This window comes from Moschus berezovskii, chromosome 16 (genome assembly GCF_049115385.1).
Source record: "Moschus berezovskii isolate FMDL1 chromosome 16, NW_MosBer_1.0, whole genome shotgun sequence".
NCBI classification, from domain to species: Eukaryota; Metazoa; Chordata; class Mammalia; order Artiodactyla; family Moschidae; genus Moschus; species Moschus berezovskii.
The window spans coordinates 47,602,670-47,630,643 of NC_142475.1; the positions used below are offsets into that span (position 1 = coordinate 47,602,670).

Here is a 27,974-nt window from a genome sequence, read left to right on the forward strand (position 1 = left end):
AGAAGGAAATGGCAGCCTGCTCCGGTGTTCTTGCCTGGAGAATCCCAGGGACGGGGGAGCCTGGTGGGCTTCCATCTATGGGGTCACACAGAGCTGGACACGACTGAAGTGATTTAGCAGCAGCAGCAGCAGAAGCAACCCAATGAAGTATAAATAAAGAAAATGTGGCATAGATGTATATACCATGGAATATTTTTCATCCTTTAAAAAGAAGGAAGTCTTCTCACACACTACCATGTGACACATAACCATGAGGACATTATGCTAAGTGAAACAAGCCAGTCACAAAAAGACAAATACTTCATGATTCCACTCATATGCAGTATCTACAATAGCCAACTTCATAGAAATAGAAAATAGAATTGTGTTTGCCAGGGAGAAAGAGAGGAATGGGAAATTGTTCAATGGGAATAGTATCTCATTTCTGCAAGATAAAAATGTTAATAGAGCAGCACAACAAATTGATATAGTTAACACTACTGAACTATATTCTTAAAAATTGTTAAGATGGGTTAAATGATTAATTTTCTGTTGTGTTTTCTTCCTCTTCCCTCCTTTTCCTTTTCCTCTACTCAATCTGTCTCCAACTCACTGAAGAAAAAAAGATATATATATAAAACTGGATGAAGAAAATAGAGGAAAGAAGACAAACACCAGTTTTAGCTCAGAAACAATGAGGGGAAAGTTGGAGGCAATTCAATTCTACCTTCTAATTATGAGAGTTAGACCCTTTCTTTCAGTTCAGGCTCAAGATGGCAACTTTACAATGCAATAGGGAAATTAAATAATAAAAACATTATTATACTCTCTAACATTCATAATTAATGTACTAGAACTGGTCTCAAATTAAGAAAGGCAAAAATAAGAAACAACACACACATACACAAAATTTTTCTTTACTAACCAGTGAAATAAAAAATAAGAAAACATATCTCTTATGTGAATAGCTTATTCCATGAGGAAATTCTTCATTCTACAATCGCTTTGAATTGGTTTTCCATCAACTTCATCCAGTTTTGTCTCTTCACTTCTGTTTGGGTGCAAAGTCGCATAGTAAACAAGAAGAAAAATAATTCCAAGGAGAAGAGAAAGAACTATAGTAATGCTGACAGGTATAAAATAGTCTGCATTAAAAATAAAGAGTGGGTAAAACCAGAACACAATCAATATCCCCAATGTGACCAATACCCTTACAATATAATAACAAGACATTGGGCATTTGGTATTCCGTCCCTTAATATTAAAAAATGTAAAGATAAGAATGAATCCAACAACAATCCTGTATAGGATTTCCATACTTGTGGAAACACAAAAATCAGTTTGTTCTTTAAAAGCCCAAAATATACCTAAAAGCCAAAGAAATAACAACAGAAGGAAAGCAATCTTAACATTTAAGAATAAAAGAAGTACAATACTCAACATCCAAGATAATAATGTAAACAACTTGTAAAAGAGATATACAAGCTTGGGACAGGGCCCATTAAAGAGGTTTTTATCAGGTAAGGATTTTCTTAAAGCTACTTGATAATCAACAGTCGACCAAGAAACAGCACAGCAAGAGACCATGATGGCTGCATCTACAAAACAAAAAAATTTTTAAAGATGTGGTTATAGGAATAATAATAGCAATATTATTATATACCATACATGTTTTATCTGTATATGCACAGCCACAAACACAAGTCAGGTACTTTATTATACTCATGTCATTTAATCCTTTGAAATAGATATTCATATTTCTGTACTACATATGAGGGAATTGAGGCTTAGAGAATATAGTATTGCTTGACCCAAATCACACAATCAGCAAGATGCAGAGAGGTGAGATTTGAATTGAAATCTGCCCGATTCCAAAGTTGGTGTACTTAACCACTATACCAGACTGTGAATAAATTCACTGGACAAATCTTCTTGAGCACCTGGTACAATGCAAACTGCATACTACGGAAGTTTTCTAAGAGACTAGTTATAGTCCTAGCTTTTCCAGTCTTTTTGACTTTGGCCTTGGGCATAAACCTAATTCATTGAGAAATGGCATCCAAGAAAGAAGACAGCAGGAAGACAAAAGGAGGTTAAATAGAAATTTTAACGTAAGTATGCCCTGGAGAAGGAAATGGCAACCCACTCCAGTATTCTTGCCTGAAGAATCCCATGGATGGAGGAGCCTGGTAGGCTACAGTCCACGGGGTCGCAAAGAGCTGGACATGATTTAGCGACTTCACTTCACTTCAACATAAGTATGAGGTATTAACAGCTCAGTTTCCCATGTCTTTAAGATGATAGATCAAATGAAAAAATATGATCTAAAATTTATAAATTTCTATAGGTTTTACATCTTTAGCCCATTTTTTATCCCATCAAATAACAGCAAGCTAATTAGTACTTTGGAAAGACATGTCATTATCCCACCGTCAAAGTTGGGGACCTAAAACTGAAAGCAAAGATAGTAAGGAATTAGAGGGAAGTAATTTAGAGTAGAATACAGAATGCTCATCATTCCCATTTAAGCTCATTGGAGGTCAATATATTAGGAAAGAAAGGCAGATTTAAGACAGATCTATCTATTGAAGAGGATTATAAATGACTTTGTCCACTCTCCTGGTTTTAGCATATAGCATTCTGGACTGCACTAATCAGTTGGACTTTTCTTTCTTCTTTAATTGAAAAATATGAATTAAAACATCATTTCCCCTAAACTGCCCTTCAGTGGTGTCTTTTTTATAACTGGTTTTAATTTCTACCAAATCTAGTACATATACTTCGTTTTTAAACATCAATAAATGCCATAGAACTTATAAGAAAAAAAGCAGTAGCTTGCTCTACCCCTTTTCACTTCTCAATAGGGACCTTCAGAAAAAAAGCACTATCAACTTTTAGCATTTCTTTTGACAATATTGCCCTACTTCTAAATAAAACACATACTGTGATATTTTTTAAATTCATCTACATTAGACACTGCTTATTGATTTAAAAGCTGCTCGGCCAAGTTACTACATTCTGCTTATATTTCTTTTCCTTTCAAAACTGTTTTTCATGAAGTATTTTATTAACTTTAAAAAATTCCTCAGCTTTACTGAGATATTATCGATATACATGCAAGTTTACAATGTGATGATTTGACATACATGTATACACAAAATGATGACTACAATGAGGTTAGTTAATACCTCATCCCCCCATGACATTTTTGGTGGGCCAACATGACAACTTTCAAGTATACAATGCAATATATTTTAAGAACATTTCATTGTTCCTTACTTTGCTTATTATTTCATGACTCATAAATATTTTTTTAGCAAACTCTTCAAATTAATTAAACTCCCCAGATACAGCTATTAGCTTTTTTAAAAATGATAATATGATCTTTATGGTCAAAGGTAGCTGTTGTCAAAGTTTGATTTCCTGTCTTCCCAGAACTTGTCTTTTCCTTTCTTCACTGTTGATTTTGTTTCCCATTATTTCTTTCTTGCTACATTCTCACAGTTGGATCAAACATTCTCCAGACATTTATGAGAAAAGCTGCACCTAAGCTGGACTTTTGAGCATGAATGTCTCTAAATGTCTTTATTCTACCCTCCATGTTTGATATACTGGAGTTTCAACAGAAATAGAATTCAAAATTCAAAACTGTTTCCCAATGAAACTTTGAAGTCATTTACCTTTTAAGTTCTAATCTCAAGTGTTACAGTTAAGAATTTCAAAGCTATTCACTTTCTCTATACTTAAACAATCTTTCAGTTCAGTTCAGTCACTCAGTCGTGTCCAACTCTCTGCGACCCCATGAATCACAGCACCCCAGGCCTCCCTGTCCATCACCAACTCCCGGAGTTCACTCAAACGCATGTCCATTGAGTCGGTGATGCCATCCAGCCATCTCATTCTCTGTCATCCCCTTCTCCTCCAGCCCCCAACCTTTCCCAGCATCAGAGTCTTTTCCAGTGAGTCAACTCATCGCATGAGGTGGCCAAAGTATTGGAGTTTCAGCTTTAGCATCAGTCCTTCCAATGAACACCCAGGATTGATCTCCTTTAGAATGGACTGGTTGGATCTCCTTGCAGTCCAAGGGACTCTCAAGAGTCTTCTCCAGCACCACAGTTCAAAAGCATCAATTCTTCGGTGATCAGCTTTCTTCACAGTCCAACTCTCACATCCATACATGACCATGGGAAAAACTATAGCCTTGACTAGACGGACCTTGGTTGGCAAAGTAATGTCTCTGCTTTTTAATATACTATCTAGGTTGGTCATAACTTTCCTTCCAAGGAGTAAGCGTCTTTTAATTTCATGGCTGCAATCAGCATCCGCAGTGATTTTGGAGCCCCAAAAAATAAAGTCTGACACTGTTTCCACTGTTTTTCCATCTATTTCCCATGAAGTGATAGGACCAGATGCCATGATGTTTGTTTTCTGAATGTTGAGCTTCAAGCCAATCTTTTCACTCTCCTCTTTCACTTTCATCAAGAGGCTTTTGAGTTCCTCTTCACTTTCTGCCATAAGGGTGGTGTCATCTGCATATCTGAGGTTATTGATATTTCTCCCAGCAATCTTGATTCCAGCTTGGGCTTCTTCCAACCCAGCGTTCCTCATGATGTACTCTGCATATAAGTTAAATAAGCAAGGTGACAATATACAGCCTTGACGTACTCCTTTTCCTCTTTGGAACCAGTCTGTTGTTCCATGTACAGTTCTGACTGTTGCTTCCTGACCTGCATACAGGTTTCTCAAGAGGCAGGTCAGGTGGTCTGGGATTCCCATCTCTTTCAGTACTTTCCACAGTTTATTGTGATCCACACAGTCAAAGGCTTTGGCATAGTCAATAAAGCAGAAATAGATGTTTTTCTGGAACTCTCTTGCTTTCTCCATGATCCAGCGGATGTTGGCAATTTGATCTCTGGTGCCTCTGTCTCTTCTAAAACCTGCTTGAACATCTGGGAGTTCTCGGTTCACATATTGCTGAAACAATCTTTACTTTCTTTCAAATCTTCTAAAATCTTTAAGTCTCTGAAATGTTATAATGATGGGCTTGGTGTGAACCATTTTATCAACTTTTCAATCTAGTAACACATGTCCTTCAGAGATACACTGCTTTTATTCTTTGAAGGCTTCCCTAGAAATCACATCATGCACACTAAACACATTAAAGTTTAAAATTAATCAAAATTTCTACCTCACAGGAAGATTTATCATGAAGGAGGTGAAGCTTAAATTTCAGGGACCCACGCTTGCCCAGACTCCTTCCAAGCCTGGCAAAGCTCTGGCAATGTGTTCACTTTATCATATACTTTTATAAAATTTGGAAAAATAAGATGTTTTAATTGTAATTGCTTAAATTCCCTGTTTCTACTCCTACTTTTCCTCTTCCACATTTTCCCCTTAGTGTACTGAAGCAACTGTCATCATTTGGGGGCTCTAGCTAAAGGGAAATTGAGTTGAGAAGAATTTAGGTTTAGGAGGATTTGTTTATAAGATTTGCTTGGATAATTATGATGAGTAAGTAACAGATCTAGGATTTTCAAGCAGTTTGCCTTATCTTAACACTTCACTATCCTGCCATCAACAGGTCTTTGATTCCTTAACATTCAGGCATGATGATCTATCCTTGTCTACCTGATACTATTTGTTTGACATTATTTTCCATTTCCTGCTTACCTACCTGTTTCCAATATACTTTTTCTGCCCATTTTGCTAATCTAATCTATTCAGTTCAGTTCAGTTCAGTCGCTCAGTCGTGTCCGACTCTCCGCGACCCCATGAATCACAGCACGCCAGGCCTCCCTGTCCATCACCAACTCCCGGAGTACACTCAAACTCATGTCCACAGAGTCAGTGATGCCATCCAGCCATCTCATTCTCCGTCATCCCCTTCTCCTCCCGCCCCCAACCTTTCCCAGCATCAGAGTCTTTCCAGTGAGTCAACTCGTCGCATGAGGTGGCCAAAGTATTGGAGTTTCAGCTTCAGCATCAGTCCTTCCAATGAACATCCAGGATTGATCTCCTTTAGAATGGACTGGTTGGATCTCCTTGCAGTCCAAGGGACTCTCAAGAGTCTTCTCCAACACCACAGTTCAAAAGCATCGACTCTTCGGCGATCAGCTTTCTTCACAGTCCAACTCTCACATCCATACATGACCACGGGAAAAACCATTGCCTTGACTAGACGGACTTTGGTTGGCAAAGTAATGTCTCTGCTTTTTAATGTACTATCAAGGTTGGTCATAACTTTCCTTCCAAGGAGCAAACGTCTTTTAATTTCATGGCTGCAATCAGCATCTGCAGTGATTTTGGAGCCCCAAAAAATAAAGTCTGACACTGTTTCCACTGTTTTTCCATCTATTTCCCATGAAGTGATGGGACCAGATGCCATGATCTTTGTTTTCTGAATGTTGAGCTTCAAGCCAACCTTTTCACTCTCTTCTTTCACTTTCATCAAGAGGCTTTTGAGTTCCTCTTCACTTTCTGCCATAGCTGGAATCAAGATTGCTGGGAGAAATATCTAATCTGTACATTACACTTTATCCAAACTGAATTTCCTTGTCTTTGCCAAACCATGCCTTTGTTTATGCATTTCTCTCAGTATGGAATGACTTTGTCCATTTACATCTATACAGATTCTTTTTAACTTCATCTGATTTGACATTATTGACACCAGTGGAAAAAAACAAGACTCCCAGTATTTACTAAGTTAGACATCAACAATAAATTAGTGTTGTCAATTCAAACAGTATTTAAAGTCAGTTACTTCATCAAAAAAAATATTGATATACCCCGATCTTAAACCACATTATTGAATAAATTGGTAGAGTTTGTTTCAAATGTGACAATAATCCAAAACTATACATATAACATTGTCAATAATTTGTGAAGTTGAAAGAAACTTTTCTAAATTAAAAAATAAAATTTCTGTTAACTATGCTACAAAGAAGATTGAATTTTTCTTTTCTACAGAAATTATAAAATCATTATCAAATCAAAAGCCAATCAGATACTAAAAATTTGTATTAAAGAGCATTAAAATAAGAAAAAGATATTACTTTTCTTTCTCTTGTGAAATTTGTGGTATTGGTCATATTTCTTATCCCTGTAATTTGCTATTACTTATTTTTCATATTTTAAAAAATGCTTATTTTCATAAGCTTATTCTTCCAAAATTCATATATTAAAGCCCTAAACACCAATGTGACTACACTTTGAGATAGGCCCTTTAGGGAGATAATTAAGGTTTGGCAAGGTCATAAAGGTGGAGCCTGAATCTAACAGGACTGGTATCCTTGTAAGAAGACAGAGATACCAGAGATCTCACTTTTTCTGCATACACAGAGGAAAGACATGTGAAGACACAGCAAAAAGGTGGCCATCTGCTACCCAAAGAGTCCTCGCCAGAAATCAACCCAACTGGGCCCCTTGATCTCATATTTCTAGTCTCCAGAACTGTGAGAAAATATATTTCTGTTGGTTAAGCTGCCCAGTCTGTGGTATTGTTATGGCAGTCCAAGCAGACTAACATATCTAACTTTGTTTTCCTAATAATACATTCTTTTTTTTAAAAAAAAAAAAAAGGTCTAATTGTTTAATTTTACACCTTAAAAAGCCCAAATTCCTTTCTGCTTTACCTTTCTCCTGAACTGTACATGGCATTTAAGACAGTTTAACTCCATTCATCTTCTACCTGTCTTGTATTTATATCTGTCTTGCATTTTCATTCTTTTCCTTAGCCACATAGTATTATTTTTGTTTATGCAGTCAATTTTCATTTAGAAGTAGGTAGCTTCACTTTCACCCTGAGGAGGCGGAGGGTGCCTTCTGGCATGTCAGCTTCACAAGTTGGATTTTCTACTAAATATCCCTCCCTTGTGAGGACCCTGAGTTTTGTCTCTAGTCCTCCGGACTCTGGGAAGCCATCAAAACTGAATCTGCTGTGTATAAGTTTCTGTAAAACTCCTCAAAAAGGCTTCACAGTCCTACTCAACCGCTGCACTCCCACTTTCATGCATATTTTGGCCTGTTGTATCATATTATTTTAAGTTTTTATGAAGAATTTTGAAACTATATGCCGAATTGTTTCAGATAATTTCAGGAGGAGAACGGATTCAAATAATTTAGCCTTTTGGTGGTGGTGGAACTGATTTGAACAACCCAAGTTTTCCATCTGCTTTCCATCTTCTAAATATTTACTAATATTTCTAGTCTGCTAGTCTACTCTGCATTCTCTTCATCCTTATGAGTTTTATTGTTTTCACTCCTTTACTTTCCTCTTTAGCATGATTTCAGGAAGGAACAAAGATAAAAGAATATGTTCAGTTTTCTGAAGTCATTCTATACACAAATTGGTGTTATTTTGCATTTTGAATTATTCTTCCTGATTATCAAAACATGGTTACTATAAAAATTTTGAAATTCAGAAAAATATAAAGAAGATAAAATAAATAAAATCACTCATAATCCCACCACACAGAAGCAGCCACAGTTAATATCAGCAGATCTACCAAAGTACAGGTTGTAAGCTCTAAATGTTGATCTTTAGCTTCAGGGACTATATAATATACAACTATTCTGGGCATCACAAGGAAAAAGAGATCTCATACACTGTAGGCTCAATTCAGTGTTACACTAACAAATATGAAAATATTAGAAAGGACTACATCTAGAGGTTTATGGGAAACTGGGAACAGAAAGACTGTTTAGGGGAATGAACTCATCTCACAAGAAAATCTATCATAGAGAGAACTCCAGGGGAGAGGACAATCTGCTACTACTCTGAGGTGAATCCAAGACCACATGGAACCCTCATCACTGATGAAAAGTACAACTATTTTTAGCAAATAAGTAGTTTTTTAACATCTCAAAATAAACACCTATTAAAATATTTTTTAATAGAAATACCAAACTGTCCTTTTGAAATGTACATTTAACCATGAGAAAATCTGCTGTAAAAGAGCAACATATTGATCAATTTGCAAAGCCAACATTAGTTTTGTAGCAGGTACACTTTTACACAATGATTCTAATTCTAGGAATTTACCCTATGGATAAACTTCACACATGCAAAAGGATACGTGCATAAGATTATTCATTGAAGAATTTTTTTCCAACAATAAAATATTAGAAACAACCTAAATTAACATAAAGAAGCTTGTTAGATAATTCAGGATACATTTATAATTTGTAAAACTATGCAGATAATAAAAATAAAATGTGGGCACTCTTTCTGTACCAATATGTTTAGATCTCCAAGACATACATTAAGTAAAAAAAAAAAAAACAAAGATAGTTTTCATGTTACCATTTCTATAAAAGAAAAAAGAGAATAAAGATCGGCTCTGAAAAAAATTTTTTCTGAAAGAATCATTAAAAAGCTGACAATAGTTTCATTTTAGGCAAAGAGAAGGAATAGGAAGAAGGCAAGGGAGACAGTACACCTTTAAATACTTTTTGATATTTGAACTATGTACTTCTTTTCAAAAATAACAAACAACTCTTTAAAAAATGATAAAAATAAATATAAAACCTGCCAAAGAGTTACACAGCTGACATCAGAGATCAGTGGCATCCATCTAACACAAGGAGTTAAGAAAGACCTACACTGAGTGAAATTTGCTTGACCATGTTCCAGAAAGACGTAGATCTGAAGAGCAAGTTGTGGGCAACCTTCCAGGTAGGCCTCCAACAGCCTCAGCATGCTCACATCCGTCACCCTATCGTTCATCTCTTTTTCTACGAAGCTTTCAGTCTTGCTGCTGTACTTGAAAGCCACTTGATAACCTTGTTTCAAGGCAAACCAATACCTGTAAAGTAAACATGAACATTTATCTTCAGTAACAGATTCTTCATGTGTGTTCATATACATAATAATTTTGAAAAATAGCAGTATGTGTTTAAGTATAGAATTTTCCCACAAACTTTATCTGCTACAATTTTATAAACATTTCACAGTCGTTGTATTGAGATTCAAGACTCCACAATTTTTATTGGATGCTTGATGTGTCAGTGCGTGCTAGCACTGTTAAGCATACATGATCTTATTTCATCTTCAAAATAATTATGAGACATGAGTAGGTATTATCCCCAATTAACAGTTGGGACTGAGAACAGTAAGACTGAGAACTAGAATGATATGCTGAAAGGTACATAGAGGGTCAGAAGCATACCTAGAGTCCAAACCTTTATCTTATGATTCTTGGTCCTAACCACTACTTTCTGAAAGACAAACTGCAATGTCCACTTCGTGCAATTTATCTTAATTATAAGACAGATATTAAATACATGCCCTTATGAATATGTCAAGGTTGAAGATAAGACTAAATCTTCTTTCAATTTAATCTAGCAAATAATTACTTGACCCTTGAACAACATGGGGGTTAGGGACACCAACCCTCAGTGCAGTTGAAAAATTCATGCATAATCGATAGTTGGTAGATGGCCCTCTGTGTCCTCAGTTCCACATCCATGGACTGGGTAGTACTGTATTATTTACTACTGAAAAGATCTGCACATAAGTGAACTCACACAGTTCAAACCCATGTTACTCAAGGGTCACGCGTACTCGATAATCTACAAAGTATTAGTCTCTGTGACCATCAGCATCCTGAAAAATATATAAAATTTCAAAGACTCCTAAAACATCCTTGCTCAGGTTCTTCTTTACAAGGAATTTTTAAATGAACATGAGTTATCATCATTCAAGTAAAATTAATGACAAAAATAATTGAAACAATTATTTTTAAAATAGCCGAGACTAGCAATAAGACAATCAGGATTCCAGCCCAAAGCTTTTCAAAATTCTTTATTTATACCTCAGTTTCCTCATATATAAAGTTAAAACAGTGATATATATCCTGCTTGAACCTGCTCTTTCTGTCAATGTTTACCATTTCAGTAAATGGCACTAATATTCATCATGTTGCTCAAAACAAAATGTGGGAATAATTTCCAATTTCTTTCTTTTTCGAACACCATATAAAAATTCCCCAGCAGGTTCTCTTGGTTCTTAGCTCAAACTCTAAATATATCCAAATCTAAACACATCTTATCACTTCTACTGCCTCCATCCTAGTTTAAGCAGCCAATGTCTCTGGCCTGGATTACTTCAATAGCCTCATAACTGGTCTCTCTGATTCTACTCTTGCTCCCTATACAGCATCTAGGTTGAACCTGTTAACCATAATTCAGATGCTATCCCTTCAGTCAAAATGTTCTAATGCTTTCCATCATACTTAGAATAAAACACAAAATCTTTACCCCATCTTACAAGGCCCCCTGTAATCTGACTCCCACATCCACTATAACACCGCCTTTCCCTTTCAAGTCTCCCACACTTCCAGGATACTATTTGTGCTGTTTTTTCCAACTCCAAGGACTTGGTCTTTGCTACTCCCTCTTCCTGGAACTCTTCTAAACTCCAGAGATTTTACAGATTTACTCCTTAACTTCATTCAGGTCTCTTTTCAAATGCCACATCCTTACTGCTATCTTTCCAGATCACACCGTCCATCATATTCTCTTTATCCTATTATTTTTCTTTATTACCACTTGATGCATTATATATTTTTATTTGTACCTTCTCACAAGAATGAGACCTGCAATGAAAGCAGGGACTTTGTTTTGTTCATTGCCATATTCTAAGCAACTAGAACAGTCCTGGGACATAGCAGGATCTCAGAAAATATTTACTGAAGAAATGAACAAATGAAAAACTCATGACAATTTTTCTATAAAGAGACAGATATGAAAAGGCTTTGAAAAGTTGAAAGACATAAATATAAGATATTCTGATTGTAAACATGATGTATACATAGATGAATATGCAAAGATTCTTCACCTAGCAAATAAAAGTATATTTTTACCATAAGAGTTTGAGAATAACATAGTCTATTATATTCCATGTGAACTAGATGCCAGGGTAGAGAGTCTACAAAAATGATGAAGACATGACCTCCACTTTCAATGACCTTACAGCCTAGTAGGAAGATCAAGCCTATAAACTGCTAGCTGCAATAAGAGGCAGAAGAAATAACCACTCAACAGAAATACAAATATTATTGATACATTGTAAAAGCACATGAAAAAATGATTAACACTGTCCAGGATTTACAGGCAAGATTCATAAGATAATTTGTGTCTGAGTTTTTTCTGGGTATCTGGCACAATAAGGAGTTCCTGTATGTATATTATGTAAGACTAATACGCAATACAGTATCTGGTTCCTGTTCTTAAAGGTATCTATCCTTTTAAAGCAAGAGGATAGATACCACTAACTGAAAAACTTGAAAAACACACAAACATTATAGGTACATGCTCAGAGCAAATTAATATAGGCAGCACAGAGTGGGAGAGCTAGCAGAGTACAGTGATTAAGAGTAATTATTCTAAAAAACTCAAGATGCTTGGATTCAAATCCTTGCTCCAATACTTCCTAGTGATGTTTTAGTTTCCTCATCTGAAAAAGGGAGTAATCATCATACCTCCCTCACTGGGTTGATATGAGGATTAAAGGAACTAACACATGTAAAATGTTTAGACCAGTAACTAGCACATGTTAAGTGCTATGTCAATGCCTATTAAAATAAACAAAAAAAAAGATAAGGCTGTTCACAGATATGCACATTAATACTTCCAGGGACTTTAGGGAGGAATATTTTCCAAACCTGTAGCACTTAGTGGTAAATGTATACAAAGTTCTGCTTATCTAAGGATAATTCCATGCAAAGGGGAGTATGAATATAATTTTTTAATCAACAGGATACCATTTCAGTTTTATGGGATAAATGATGAAGAGGCCAAAGAAAAATAAACAGAAGGAGATTTCTTAGTATATTTTATCACAATGAATTATTTTATTTGAGATAGAGAGGCAACAGCTTCTAGTAATGATGGATTCCTTTGCATCAAGCTCACCCTCCTACTGATGACAATGATAAATTATAGACAAACTATTAAAGATAACAAGGCACCAAAGAGCAACCAAAAGCAGGAAGAAGCATGAGGTCACTTAACCCTTGAGAAAAGGGAACCATACTACATGAGAAGCACATGTGGCTTTTCCTCTAACAGCATCCCACAGTCCAAACGGCACAAAGAAGACACATTTCAAGCAGAAAGTCAAATTATTATTGGCTCAAAGAGTCAGAGGACTGAGGTTGAATCTGCCAGAGTGGTTAGAAATTAAGAGGGACCTCAGAAAAGAGGGAGCCACAGAGTAAAAGAAACCCCAAATCTGTATATACTCTCCTTAAATCCTGGGTCAAACCCTTACTATGTATATGTAGGGTGAGACTCCAAGGAACTGAGGAATAATGGCTAAATGGGACCTGGGCAGAGATTTCAGCAGCTATCTATCATAAGGAAGAGTCTGGAGTTTGCAATCCACCAAATTCAAGGAGCTTGGTAAATACTTCAGGCATCCCATTGAAACCCCAAAAGGGCCATGTTTTAGAAGTAAAGACCATATTTCAGGTCTGTGAGCCTTTCCCTAGGACTGAAGACAAAAGCAAAAAAGATCTTCCTAATAAACCTTAAACCAAGTCTCTGTAATACATCAAGGTAATTTGCCAATAATTTAGCTATTTGCTTTCTCTTCAATGGAAGATAACAAAATTTACAATCACTACAAGATATCAATCACAATGCCCATTACACGATAAAAAAAAATTACTTGAGTAAATGTAAAGAGTAAATGTAACCTATGCTAAAGGGGGAAACCAGGTAATAGAAACTTATCAATTAATAGAAACATACCCACAGATGACCCAGATATTGCAATTAGCAAACAAACACAGAGAGAAAAAATTAGGAAAAAAACGAACAGAACCTCATAACAAAGGTGTAATTGAAGTCACAAAAGAAACAGAGGAAATGGGACAGGAAAAAAACAAAATTTGACAACATACTGGCCAAAAATATTTTCCAAAGTTAATTAAAAACAACATAGCTCAATGAACACAAACAGAAAACATAAAAAGAAAACAATATGTAGGCCCAGAAAACAATTATATCAATAATTGCAAAAATATATGAAATGGAAATAGATTAAATACTTCAATTAATAAAAGACTAGTCAAGCTGGATAAAAAAATTAAGATTCAATTCTATGTGATTTGGAAGAGACTCTCTTTATACATCTTGAGCTTCCCTGGTGGCTCAGACGGTAAAAAAGCATCTGCCTGCAATGCGAGAGACCCGGGTTGGATCCCTTGGTTAGGAAGATCCCCTGGAGAAAGAAATGGCAACCCGCTCCAGTATTCTTGCCTGGAAAATTCCATGAACTGAGGAGCCTACCAGGCTATAGTCCAGGGGGTGGCAAAGAGTCGGACACAACTGAGCAACTTCACTTTCACTCTTTATACATAAAGATACAGACAGCTGGAAGGGCAATCACAAAAAATAGTTAGCATGGCTATATTAGTACGCCAGACAAAATAGACTTCAAATCAAAGAGCATTTACAGAGATAAAGAGGATCATGTCATAGTGATATAAGGATGATTTTTTTCAGAACACATCTGAATGTACCTAATAATAGAGTTTTAAGACACATGAAGCAAAAACTGTCAAAAGTACAAGGAGAAAAAGATAAATCTACTATCTTAGAGCATTTTAACACTCTTCTCTCAGTAAATGAAAGAAAAAAATCAGTGAGAATATAGACAACTTTAATGTCATTATCAACATACTGCCCTAATATACATTTATAGACCACTATGCTCAATGAGGAGCTTCCCACGTGGCTCACAGTGGTAAAGAATCCGCACGCAGTGAAGAAGTGTTCAATCTCTTGGTCAGGAAGATCCCCTGAAGAAGGAAATGGCAACCCGCTCCAGTATTCTTGCCTAGGAAATCCCACGGGCAGAGGAGCCTGGTGTGCTACAGCCCATGGGATCTCAAAGAGTTGGACACTCAACAAAGGCAAGTTACAAATTCTTTTCAAATGCCCATGGAATATTCACCAAGTTAGATTATGTGCTGGGAAATGAAACAAGTCAGTTAACTAAGTCAGTCAGTCAGTCAGTCAGTTAAATCGCTCAGTCGTGTTCGACTCTCCGCGACCCCATGAATCACAGCACGCCAGGCCTCCCTGTCCATCACCAACTCCCGGAGTTCACTCAAACTCATGTCCACAGAGTCGGTGATGCCATCCAGCCATCTCATTCTCCCTCGTCCCCTTCTCCTCCCGCCCCCAACCTTTCCCAGCATCAGAGTCTTTTCCAGTGAGTCAACTCGTCGCATGAGGTGGCCAAAGTATTGCAGTTTCAGCTTTAGCATCAGTCCCTCCAATGAACATCCAGGACTGATCTCCTTTAGAATGGACTGGTTGGATCTCCTTGCAGTATAAGGGACTCTCAAGAGTCTTCTCCAACACCACAGTTCAAAAGCATCGATTCTTCAGCGATCAGCTTTCTTCACAGTCCAACTCTCACATCCATACATGACCACGGGAAAAACCATTGCCTTGACTAGACGGACCTTGGTTGGCAAAGTAATGTCTCTGCTTTTTAATATACTATCAAGGTTGGTCATAACTTTCCTTCCAAGGAGCAAGCGTCTTTTAATTTCATGGCTGCAATCAGCATCTGCAGTGATTTTGGAGCCCAAAAAAATAAAGTCTGACACTGTTTCCACTGTTTTTCCATCTATTTCCCATGAAGTGATGGGACCAGATGCCGTAATCTTTGTTTTCTGAATGTTGAGCTTCAAGCCAACCTTTTCACTCTCCTCTTTCACTTTCATCAAGAGGCTTTTGAGTTCCTCTTCACTTTCTGCCATAAGGGTAGTGTCATCTGCATATCTGAGGTTATTGATATTTCCAGAAGACTCTAATCACACAAATTATGTTTTCTGATGAAAATAAAATTGAATGAGAAATCAACAACAATAACATATCTAGGAAAATCCCCACATATTTAGGGATTGAAGGGCCGAGACTCTCAAGTTTCATATATATTGCACCCTAGGAAATTTGAACATTTCCAGATGACCTCTCTCTAAAGAGCTTTAAATAGAAGAACAGGTAAGGAAAAAATGTTCAACCATTTAATGCCCATTTAAGAAACTTTGGGCTTTCCTGATAGCTCAGTTGGTAAAGAACCCGCCTACAATGCAGGAGACCCTGGTTCGATTCCTGGGTCAGGAAGATCCGCGAGAGAAGGGATAGGCTACCCACTCCAGCATTCTTGGGCTTCCCCTGTGACTCAGCTGGTAAAGAATCGGGCTGCAATGTGGGAGACCTGGGCTCGATCCCTGGGTTGGGAAGATCCCTGGCGAAGGGATAGGCTACCCACTCCAGTGTTCTGGCTTGGAGAATTCCATGGTCTCTATAGTCTATGGGGTCGCAAAGAGTCGGACACGACAGAGCGACTTTCATTTTCACACTTCAAGAAACCCCTTACAGAAGGGCCTAGGGACCTGTGGAGGAATTGAAACTCTTCTCCCATTGTACCCTCTTTCACACAATTTGAACTTTTTACCAATTATTTAAAAAGAGCGATAATAACTTCCATATTGTAAATATAACAAATTCCTTTCATATACCCATCAAAGGAAAAGGTCTCCTTTGGCAAAGAAAAAGGTATTATCACAAGTCATATATAAAATAGAAATACAAAAGTGTCATATAATTTATATTCTGGAAAATGAATTGTTCTACTCCACAGACCACTAAGCAATAAGAACACACTTAGTAGCAAGACACTTATACCAAATAAATAATTTTTGTTGACATTTCTTGTTTTTCATCTACCAACACAAACTCAATTTATCTATTCTGTAGGGAAATGAATCTGTGGTTTAGTATATTTCATATTTTTGCATACTTAGTTTAGACAAATCCTTGGATAATTTGGCCACTTTTAAGAACTGCTTTAATTTTTGCTTATTTCTCACTATTCATGTCTGTATTGGGCCACTTCCTGCACCAAGAAAACAAAGAAAAAGACAAAAAAGAGGAAAATGTTTATTTATCCAGTATCTGTTTAAAAGTAATAGCAAACCTAATTCAGTTTTTCCTTTTCTTCTTTTTAAATTATTTTAATAGGCAAAATATTCACATAAATCAAAAATCAAAAAAGAAGTTACTAGCTTTTTGAAAATACTCTATCGCATTCCTATGACCTCACTACCCAGGTCATTTTCACTCTCCCCCATGACCATAAGAATTCATGGTTACTAGTTTCATGTATACCCTTTCCAGAGTTTCTTTATGCATATACAAACACATGTAAATAAACCTTTTCACCACCTTTTAAAAATAGACTGTATTATATCATACCTGTTGTCTGCACCCTGACTTTTTTTTTTTTGTAATTAACTTATTTTTTATTGGAGGCAAATTATTTTACAATATTATATTGGTTGGTTTTGCCATACATTGACATGAATTCGCCCCGGGTTTACATAAGTTCCCCCTCCTGAACCCCCCTCCCACCTCCCTCCTCCCTTTATCCTCCCTCTGGGTCATCCCCGCATGCCAGCCCCGAGCATCCTATAACATGCATTGACCCTGAACAAGTGATTCATTTCACATATGACAACATACGTGTTTCAATGACATTCTCCCAAATCATCCCACCCTCACCCTCTCCCACAGAGTCCCAAAGACTGATCTATACATCTGTGTCTCTTTTGCTGTCTCGTATACAGGGTTATCATTTGCATCTTTCTAAATTCCATATATATGCGTTAGTATGCTGTATTGGTGTTTTTCTTTCTGGCTTACTTCACTCTGTATAATAGGCTCCAGTTTCATCCACCTCATTAGAACTGATTCAAATGTATTCTTTTTAATGGCTGAATAATACTCCATTGTGTATATGTACCAAAGCTTTCTTATCCATTCGTCTGCAGATGGACATCTAGGTTGCTTCCATGTCCTGGCTATTATAAACAGTGCTGCAATGAACATTGGAGTACATGTGTCTCTTTCAATTCTGGTTTCCTCGGTGTGTATGCCCAGGAGTGCGATTGCTGGATCATATGGCAGTTCTATTTCCAGTTTTTTGAGGAATCTCCACACTGTTCTCCATAGTGGCTGTACTAGTTTGCATTCCCACCAACAGTGTAAGAGGGTTCCTTTCTCTCCACATCCTCTCCAGCATTTACTGCATGTAGACTTTTGGATAGCAGCCATTCTGACTGGTGTGAAATGGTATCTCATTGTGGTTTTGATTTGCATCTCTCTGATTATGAGGGATGTTGAGCATTTTTTCATGTGTTTGTTAGCCATCTGTATGTCTTCTTTGGAGAAATGTCTGTTTAGTTCTTTGGCCCATTTTTTGATTGGGTCATTTATTTTTCTGGAATTGAGCTGCAGGAGCTGCTTGTATATTTTGGAGATTAATCCTTTATCAGTTGCTTCATTTGCTATTATTTTCTCCCATTCTGAAGGCTGTCTTTTCACCTTGCTTATAGTTTCCTTTGCTGTGCAGAAGCTTTTGATTTTAATTAGGTCCCATTTGTTTATTTTTGCTTTTATTTCCAATATTCTGGGAGGTGGGTCATGGAGGATCCTGCTGTGATTTATGTCAGAGAGTGTTTTGCCTACGTTCTCCTCTAGGAGTTTTATAGACTCTGGTCTTACATTTAGCTCTCTAATCCATTTTGAATTTATTTTGGTGTATGGTGTTAGAAAGTGTTCTAGTTTCATTCTTTTACAAGTGGCTGACCAGTTTTCCCAGCACCACTTGTTAAAGAGACTGTCTTTTCTCCATTTTATATTCTTGCCTCCTTTGTCAAAGATGAGGTGTCCATACATGCGTGGATTTATCTCTGGGCTTTCTATTTTGTTCCATTGATCTATATTTCTGTCTTTATGCCAGTACCATACTGTCTTGATGACTGTGGCTTTGTAGTAGAGCCTGAAGTCCGTCAGGTTAATTCCCCCAGTTCCATTTTTCTTCCTCAAGATTGCTTTGGCTATTCAAGGTTTTTTGTATTTCCATACAAATTGTGAGATTATTTGTTCTAGTTCTGTGAAAAATATCGTTGGTAGCTTGATAGGCATTGCATTGAATGACTTTTCACTTAAAAGTACATCCTGGAGATCTTGCCATTTCAGTATATAAAGTACTTTATCATTCTTTGTAATAGTTATTGTAGTATGACATTGCATAGATATACTATAAACTCTACCAACAGACACTTCAATTGTTTCCAGTATTTTGCTGTTATAAACAATACTACAACTGAAAACCTATGCATATGTCATTTTACATGTATGCAGGTATGATAAATTCCCAGAAGAGGAACCTCTGGCCTTAAGGTATGTGCACCTGAAATATGCCCAAACTGTGTATGAACTGGTATGGACTGTATCAATCCATACTCCCATCAACAAAGTATGAGAATACCTGTTTTCCCACACCTTACCACGAGGGTGTATTGTCACTTGGATTTTCGTCAATCTGGTAGATAAAGTTTAATTGGCAGATTTTAAATTATGAATGAGGTATAGTATCCTTCAGACAACTTAAGAGCCATTTGCATTGCCTCTTCTCTAAAATATCCTCATTCTTTTTCCCATTTTTCAACTGGGAGGATGACCTTTTTCTCTTTGACTTCAGAAGCTCATTAAATATTAAAAGACTAGGTCTTTTTCTATTAAAAATTACAAATATTTTCCCCTATGAAAACGGTTTTCCTTTCTGCTTTGCTTTTGTTTGTTGGGATATTTTTGTTTTCATTTATTGAATGCAATTTCTATTGTCAAATCTATCATTTTTATAGCTTGGGGATTTTGACTTATGGTTGGAAAGGCTCTCCATTTCAAGGATATAAAGGAATTTTCCTATGTTTTCTAATAGTACATTTCTTACGTTAAATATCTGAATCATTTGAAATTTATCCTGGTGTCTTGTATTTTACCTAGCTATATAGACTATAATATGCAACCTTAAATTATCCCAACTCTAAAGTGAATCAAAACTTTTACTGTCCTTATGTTGCATATACTGGTTATTACTTCCTCTTATTTCCATTCTAGTCAATTTGTACAATCTGTGGTCTACCCATTTAAATGGCAAATGGGAAAAAATCTGTTTTCTTGTCCTTGTGGTTTGGGTTTGGTGTTGGAGGTTGCAGGTGGGTGGTGCTTAGTGTCTCTCTGGAAACAAAACTCTTCCAGTTCATGCTTTCAGATTTTCTTCTGATTAGGAGGAGTTAGTAGCCATGTCCTCTCATATCAAAGACTAAGAAACTGAAGGCATAAACTGCAACATTTTAAAACTCTCCCAATACTGTACCCATCTCTGTTTCTACCAATATATTTCTAAAGATTTCACCTTCATTACAGAACAGGCTAAACTCTTTTCAAGATCACATACCATGCTAGAGCATAAGCTAAGTATGACCTTTGTGTGAAGGTCCACTTATAATTTACTTATTTTTTCCAACCGACTATCGACTTATTCCAACATCTCTAATTACTAAGCATAAAAATCAGTAAGAATGTAGAATCGTCATTGCACGTACAAGGGAATTCCCATAAAACTATCAGCTGCCTTTTTCATAGAAATTCTGCAGACCAGAAGGCAGTGGCACCTTATAGTCAAAGTGATGAAAGGAAAAAAACCTACAAGTAAGAATACTCTACTCAGCAAGGATACCATTCAGATTTGAAAGAGAGATATAAAATTTTACAGATAAGCAAAAGCTAAAAGAGTTTAGAACCAGTAGACCAGCTTTATAAAAAATGTTAAGGAAGCTTCTTAACATTTGGTAAGGAAGCAGAAAAGAGACCACCACTAGAAATATGAAAATTATGAAAGGAAGAATCTCACTGGTAAAGGCAAATATACAGTAGAGGTAGTAAATCAACCACTCATAAGCTAATAGGAAGGTTAAAAGACAAAAGTAGTAAAATCATCTATATCCATAATAAGTATCTAAGGAACACATATTGGCCACCTCATGCAACGAGTTGACTCACTGGAAAAGACTCTGATGCTGGGAGGGATTGGGGGCAGGAGGAGACGGGGACAACAGAGGATGAGATGGCTGGATGGCATCGCCGACTTTATGGACATGAGTTTGAGTGAACTCCGGGAGTTGGTGATGGACAGGGAGACCTGGCGTGCTGTGATTCATAGGGTCGCAAAGAGTCGGACATGACAGAGCGACTGAACTGAACTGAACTGAAGCAACACACAAAACAAAAAGATATAAAATATGAAATCAAAAACAGTAAATATGGGTGGTGGGAAGCAAAAGTGCATGGTTGTTACAAACTTTTAGGACTTAAAACATCATCAACTTAAAATAATCACATATCAGTATAATAATCAGATTGTTGACTTCCCTGGTGGCTCAGGCGGTAAAAGCGTCTGCCTGCAATGCAGAAGACTGGGGTTCAATCCCTGGGTCGGGAAGATCCCCTGGGGGAGGAAATGGCAACCCACTCCAGTACTCTTACCTGGAAAATCCCATGGACAGAGGAGCCTGGTGGGCTACAGTCCATGGGGTCTCAAACAGTTGGACACAACTGAGCAACTTCACTTTCACATGGTAATAACAAAACAAATATCTATAATAGATACACAAAAGAAGGGAAAGAAACCCAATCATAACACTAAAGACAATCATCAAATCACAAAGGAAGAGAGCAAAAGAAGAAGAAAACAAAAAAGAACTGCAAAACAGTTAACAAAATGGCAATAAAACATATCTAATAATAATTACTTTCAATGTAAATTGACTGAATGCTCCAGTCAAAAGACACAGAGTAGCTGAATGGACACAAAAACAAGACCTGTATATGCTACCTACCAAGACTCACTTCAGAGCTAAAGCCATATAGACTGAAAGAGAAAGTATGGGGAAAAGTATTACATGCAAATGGAAATCACAAGAAAGCTGAGGTAGTAATACTTATATCAGGCAAGACAGACTTTAAAACAAAGACTATATGTAACAAGAGACAAAAAAGGACTTACATAATGATAATCAAAGAAGAAGATATAACAATTGTAAATATATAAATACACAACATAGGTGCACCTAAATGCATAAAGCAAATATTAACAGACATAAAGAGAGAAACTGACATAGTAGGAGACCTCAACACCCGACTTATATCAGGGGAGAGATGTAAGATCCAGATAGAAAATCAGTAAGAAAACACTAATCTTAAGTGACATTAAGCCAGATGGACTTAATAGATTATATATTGACCATTCCATCCGAAAGCAGCAAGATACACACTCTTTTCAAGTGCACATCGAACAGTCTCCAGGATAGATCACATCACAAGCCACAAAACAAGTCTCAATGAATTTAAGAGTACTGAAATTATATCAAGCATCTTTTCTGACCACAATGGCATAAGACTAGAAATCAACTACAAGAATGCATAAGAAACAAAAATAATATGCTACTAGACAATCAATGGGTCACCGACAAAATCAAAGAGGAAATCAAAAAATACCTGGAGACAAATGAATATGAAAACACAATGATACTAAATCTATGGGACACAGCAAAAGCTGTTCTATGAGGGAAGTTTATAGCAATACAGACTTATCTTAGGAAACAAGAAAGCTCTCAGATAAACAATCTAACAGTAACAATCATGTTGGATATAGCAAGAAAATCTATCTTAAATTTGTTTGGAGTCCAGAAGGAAAAGAGATAGAAATACGGTAAAGAAAATGTTAGAAAAGATAATGGCTGAGAATTGTGCAGAACTCATGGAAGCTAATAATTCACAGAATCAAGACAGCAAGCAAATCCCAAGTGAAAGAAATAAAAATAAATTCTTCATATGGATATATCATAAACTGTAGAAACCCAAATATAAGAAGAAAAATCATAAGAGCAACCAGAGGGAAAAGAAAACAAAACCCTTTTAAAGAACAACAGCAAGACTGATATCTAACTACTCAATAATGACAATGGAAACAAAAAGATGAGAGAACATAACATACAGAGAGAAAATAACTATTTACCTAGAATTCTACTACCACTAAAATCTTTCTCAGGAAAGATGACTATTAAAATAGCTCAAATTCAAAACCTAACTGTAACAAAATAGTACATTATCCTCTTAATATTTGTCTTTAATTCTTCTCCTTACCTTTTATATATTGTGTTGAACAGAATTAAATCTCTTAAGATAATGAAAGAAAAGGCCACGTGAAATTAGATATATGGATAATCATAGAATTCTCAGGGCTCATTTAGATTCTACTTTCTTTAACCATAAAATAGGTTTTAAACATCATGATTTTTGTTTTTCGTTCTGAGTGATTCTGTACCTAGCTAACCACATGGCTACTGCACTACTGCAGTAAAAATTTCATCTCATTAAATCAATAGTACAAGTTGCTTAAAAAAGTAAGTGCTTTCTATCAGAGTTGCAAGTGATAGGCTGTATTTACATAATCAGTTTTAAAATATAAAACAGAGAAAAGATTCACAAGACATAGAAATGAGTCCTTTTCTTTCTCATAAAAATGTGATAATATATTAGAAAAAGCAACTTAATTAGGTAAATTAAAACATTCTATTAATGAATCTGGAAAATTCTGACAGTACAATGACTCATGCAAGCATTGCTAGTGAGAAGCAAGTAACCTTTGTCCCACATGCAAATTGAGAAACTTTGTACATTTCACTAACCAGAGACAGAAAGTAGCTTCTGTCTCAATCAGAGAATAACAGTATTAAAGATCAAAAGTAAATGCTCACCTTGTAAAAACTCCTCCTTGCAAGCAATGAAGTAGAAGAAAACAATGATGACTTTCTTGGCCTGCTTCCTTTAAATCAGCCTTGAACCAAGAATAACTAAAACACTGGACCACAAGTGTTCCAAAAAGCATAAAGCTTACTGTTAAAACACCAAAAACATACTGTCTTTCATGAAAAAATCTGACAGACACCCAGATGTCCACAATTAAATCAGTAACATAGATCATAATGCCAAGGACTGACATCATAAAATTCAACTTAGTATATTTCATTATGAATCACTATATCTCTTGGTTATTTACCTCCTCCTCTTATACAAAAAGAAAAAAACAAATATTAGTGCATTCTTTGGTGTAGCACTGAATTTTAATTTTCACTCCCTAAATATTTAAAGAGTCGGACACAACTGAGCGACTGAACTGACTGACTGACTGAAATATTTAAAAGAATAAACATTATGAAATTGGAACACTAAAACAAAGTGACTAAATTTAACTTTCTTTTCTAAACTTCTAGTCCAGTTGTTACTAGGCTTTATTCAATCTTGTTTCACAGTGATCTTCATTACAGATGACAACACCTAAAATAAAACATAAAATATTCCAAAAATCTTGATTCTAACATTAAAAATCCTAGGCCATGACTTTATCAAAGCTCTACTTTTTCTATAAATAATATGTTACCACTAAATACATTTCTTACAATATATAGCTTTGGGAAAGTAAAGTGTTAGAAATGTACTTAATAGTTGACAACTTCCTCTCAGACTATTTGCTTTTTAAAAAACATAACGTACTCACAAATATATTTATGAAAGGACTATATATAGTGGCAAAAAATTGGAAATAATCTAAATGTGTCAACAAGAAGAATTAAATAATGGTAGATTCATAAAGTGGAATATTACAAAGCTACTAAAAATATATTTAACAAAGGTCCAGCAGTTGTGAAAATTGTTAATGTGCTTTGATACAGCAACTCCATCTAAGAATCAAGCCTAGGGAAATATTTACAAACAAGCAAAAAGGTATATGCTCTTTGCAGAACCTTTTATAAAACAGCAAAAATTGAAAACAACCCAAATGACAATTGAGAAGTCTAATTCAATAAATTATGGTACATCCACACTAAAGAATATACCATGCAACCTTTAAAAAGAATGAAGTAGCTTCATATAAACTGATTTCAGAAGGTCTCCAGGACACAATAAATGAAAAAAGCAAGTACTAGAAGGATAAATATAGCATGTTGCCGTATATCCTTCTTTAATATACATGAAGAGGGGAAAGGAGTTGCGTGGGAAGCAAATGCAATTTCAATTTTTTAAATATTCTTTCATATTGAGTTTTTTAAAACAGATATGCACTAATGTGTTTTAGAATTTCTTAAAAACAATAGTAAACAATACTTATAAAGAATTTTGATGACTGGAGAAAATTCTTATTCTATTAATAACAGTTACTGCATGCCAGGCATTGACCTTTATGTTGCAAATAAAATGTCCTCATATAATTCTTACATCAAACTTAGAAGGTAGATATTACTATTATGAAGCCTATTTTATAAGTATGAATGCAATCTGCAGATGACATCTGTTCAACTCAACAGGGATTTCTTATTTTTTTATTTATTTATTCACTTTACAATATTGTATTGGATTTGCCATACATTGACATGAATCCATCACAGGTGTACATGTGTTCCCCATCCTGAACCCCCCCTCTTACCTCCCTTCCCATCCCATCCCTCTGGGTCATCCCAGTGCACCAGCCCCAAGCACCCTGTACCATGCATCAAACCTGGACTCGTGATTCATTTCACGTGATAATTTACATGTTTCAATGCCATTCTTCCATATCATCCCGCCCTCACCCTCTCCCACAGAGTCCAAAAGACTGTTCTATACATTTGTGTCTCTTTTGCTGTCTCGAATAAGCAAAGAGTCGGACACAACTAAGCCACTGAACTGAACTGAACTGAATACAGGGTTATCGTTACCATCTTTCTAAATTCCATATATATGCGTTAGTATACTGTATTGGATGAGAAGGCAATGGCAAGCCACTCCAGTACTATTGCCTAGAAAATCCCATGGATGGAAGAGCCCGGTAGGCAGCAGTCCGTGGGGTCGCTAAGCATGACTGAGCGACTTCACTTTCACTTTTCACTTTCACACATTGGAGAAGGAAATGGCAACCCACTCCAGTGTTCTTGCCTGGAGAATCCCAGGGACGGGGGAGCCTGGTGGGCTTCCATCTATGGGGTCACACAGAGTTGGACACGACTGAAGTGACTTAGAGCAGCAGCAGCAGCAGTAGCAGCATACTGTATTGGTGTTTTTCTTTCTGGCTTACTTCACTCTGTATAATAGGTTACAGTTTCATCCACCTCATTAGAACTGATTCAAATGTATTATTTTTAATGGCTGAGTAATATTCCATTGTGTATATGTACCACAGCTTTCTTATCCATTCATCTGCTGATGGACATCTAGGTTGCTTCCATGTCCTGAATATCATAAACAGTGCTGCGATGAACACTGGGGTACACGCATCTCTTTCAATTCTGGTTTCCTTGGTGTGTATGCCCAGGAGTGGGATTGCTGGGTCGTATGGCAGTTCTATTTCCAATTTTTTAAGGAATCTCCACACTGTTCTCCATAGTGGCTGTACTAGTTTTGCATTCCTTCCAACAGTGTAAGAGGGTTCCCTTTTCTCCACACCCTCTCCAGCACTTATTGCTTGTAGACTTTTGGATAGCAGCCATTCTGACTGGCGTGAAATGGTACCTCCCTGTGGTTTTGATTTGCATTTCTGTGATAATGAGTGATGTTGAGCATCTTTTCGTATGTTTGTTAGCCATCTCTATGTCTTATTTGGGGAAATGTCTGTTTACTTCTTTGGCCCACTTTTTGATTGGGTCGTTTATTTTTCTGGAATTGAGCTGCAGGAGTTGCTTGTATATTTTTGAGATTAATTCTTTGTCAGTTGCTTCATTTGCTAATATTTTCTCCCATTCTGAAGGCTGTCTCTTCACCTTGCTTATAGTTCCCTTTGTTGTGCAGAAACTTTTAATTTTAATTAGGTCCCATTTTTTCATTTTTGCTTTTATTTCCAATATTCTGGGAGGTGGGTCATAGAGGACCCTGCTGTGGTTTATGTCGGAGAGTGTCTTGCCTATGTTTTCCTCTAGGAGTTTTATAATTTCTGGTCTTACGTTTAGATCTTTAATCCATTTTGAGTTTATTTGTGTGTATGGTGTTAGAAAGGGATCTAGTTTCATTTTTTTACAAGTGGTTGACCAGTTTTCCCAGCAGCACTAAAGAGACTGTCTTTTCTCCATTGTGTATTCTTGCCTCCTTTGTAAAAGATAAGGTCTCCATCTCTTGGCTTTCTATATTGTTCCATTGATCTATATTTCTGTCTTTGTGCCAGTACCATATGCTCTTGATGACTGTGGCTTTGTAGTAGAGCCTGAAGTCAGGCAGGTTAATTCCTCCAGTTCCATTCTTCTTCTTCAAGATTGCTTTGGCTATTCGAGGCTTTTTGTATTTCCATACAAATTGTGAAATTATTTTTTCTAGTTCTCTGAAAAATACCGCTGGTAGCTTGACAGGGATTGCATTGAATCTATAGATTGCTTTGGGTAGCATACTCATTTTCACTATATTGATTCTTCCAATCCATGAACACGGTATATTTCTCCATCTATTTGTGTCCTCTTTGATTTCTTTCACCAGTGTTTTATAGGTTTCTACATATAGGTCTTTTATTTCTTTCAGTTCAGTCGCTCAGTCGTGTCCGACTCTTTGCAACCCCATGAATCACAGCATGCCAGGCCTCCCTGTCCATCACCAACTCCCGGAGTTCACTCAAACTCATGTCCATCGAGTCGGTGATGCCATCCAGCCATCTCATTCTCCGTCGTCCCTTTCTCCTCCCGCCACCAATCCTGCTCAGCATCAGAGTCTTTTCCAGTGAGTCAACTCATCGCATGAGGTGGCCAAAATAATGGAGTTTCAGCTTTAGCATCAGTCCTTCCAATGAACACCCAGGATTGATCTCCTTTAGAATAGACTGGTAGGATCTCCTTGCAGTCCAAGGGACTCTCAGGAGTCTTCTCCAGCACCACAGTTCAAAAGCATCAGTTCTTCAGCGATCAGCTTTCTTCACAGTCCAACTCTCACATCCATACATGACCACTGGAAAAACCATAGCCTTGACTAGACGGACCTTGTTTGGCAAAGTAATATCTCTGCCTTTTAACATACTATCTAGGTTGGTCATAACTTTCCTTCCAAGGAGTAAG

The 27,974-nt window shown here is 36.6% G+C and overlaps 1 protein-coding gene across 1 annotated transcript; it reads right to left on the bottom strand.

Moving 5' to 3' along the window:
* Positions 1-948: 948 nt before the first annotated feature.
* XKR9 (XK related 9) lies at positions 949-23,938 on the bottom strand. Its single transcript, XM_055432448.2, has 3 exons — positions 23,667-23,938; positions 9,580-9,782; positions 949-1,577 (listed from the first exon to the last, which is right to left on the bottom strand). The coding sequence occupies exons 1-3, from the start codon at positions 23,936-23,938 to the stop codon at positions 949-951; spliced, it is 1,104 nt and encodes a 367-aa protein (XP_055288423.1).
* Between the last annotated feature and the right edge of the window lie 4,036 nt (positions 23,939-27,974).

Excerpts from the sequence above, each read along its gene's own strand:
- XKR9 (XM_055432448.2), bottom strand. The coding sequence starts at position 23,938 with ATGAAATATACTAAGTTGAATTTTATGATGTCAGTCCTTGGCATTATG. Across the intron at positions 9,783-23,666 it reads CAAGGAGGAGTTTTTACAAG|GTATTGGTTTGCCTTGAAAC; the intron begins GTGAGCATTTAC and ends TTTACTTTACAG. Across the intron at positions 1,578-9,579 it reads TCAAGCAAATTTCACTCAGT|ATGCAGCCATCATGGTCTCT; the intron begins GTAGGTCTTTCT and ends TTTGTTTTGTAG.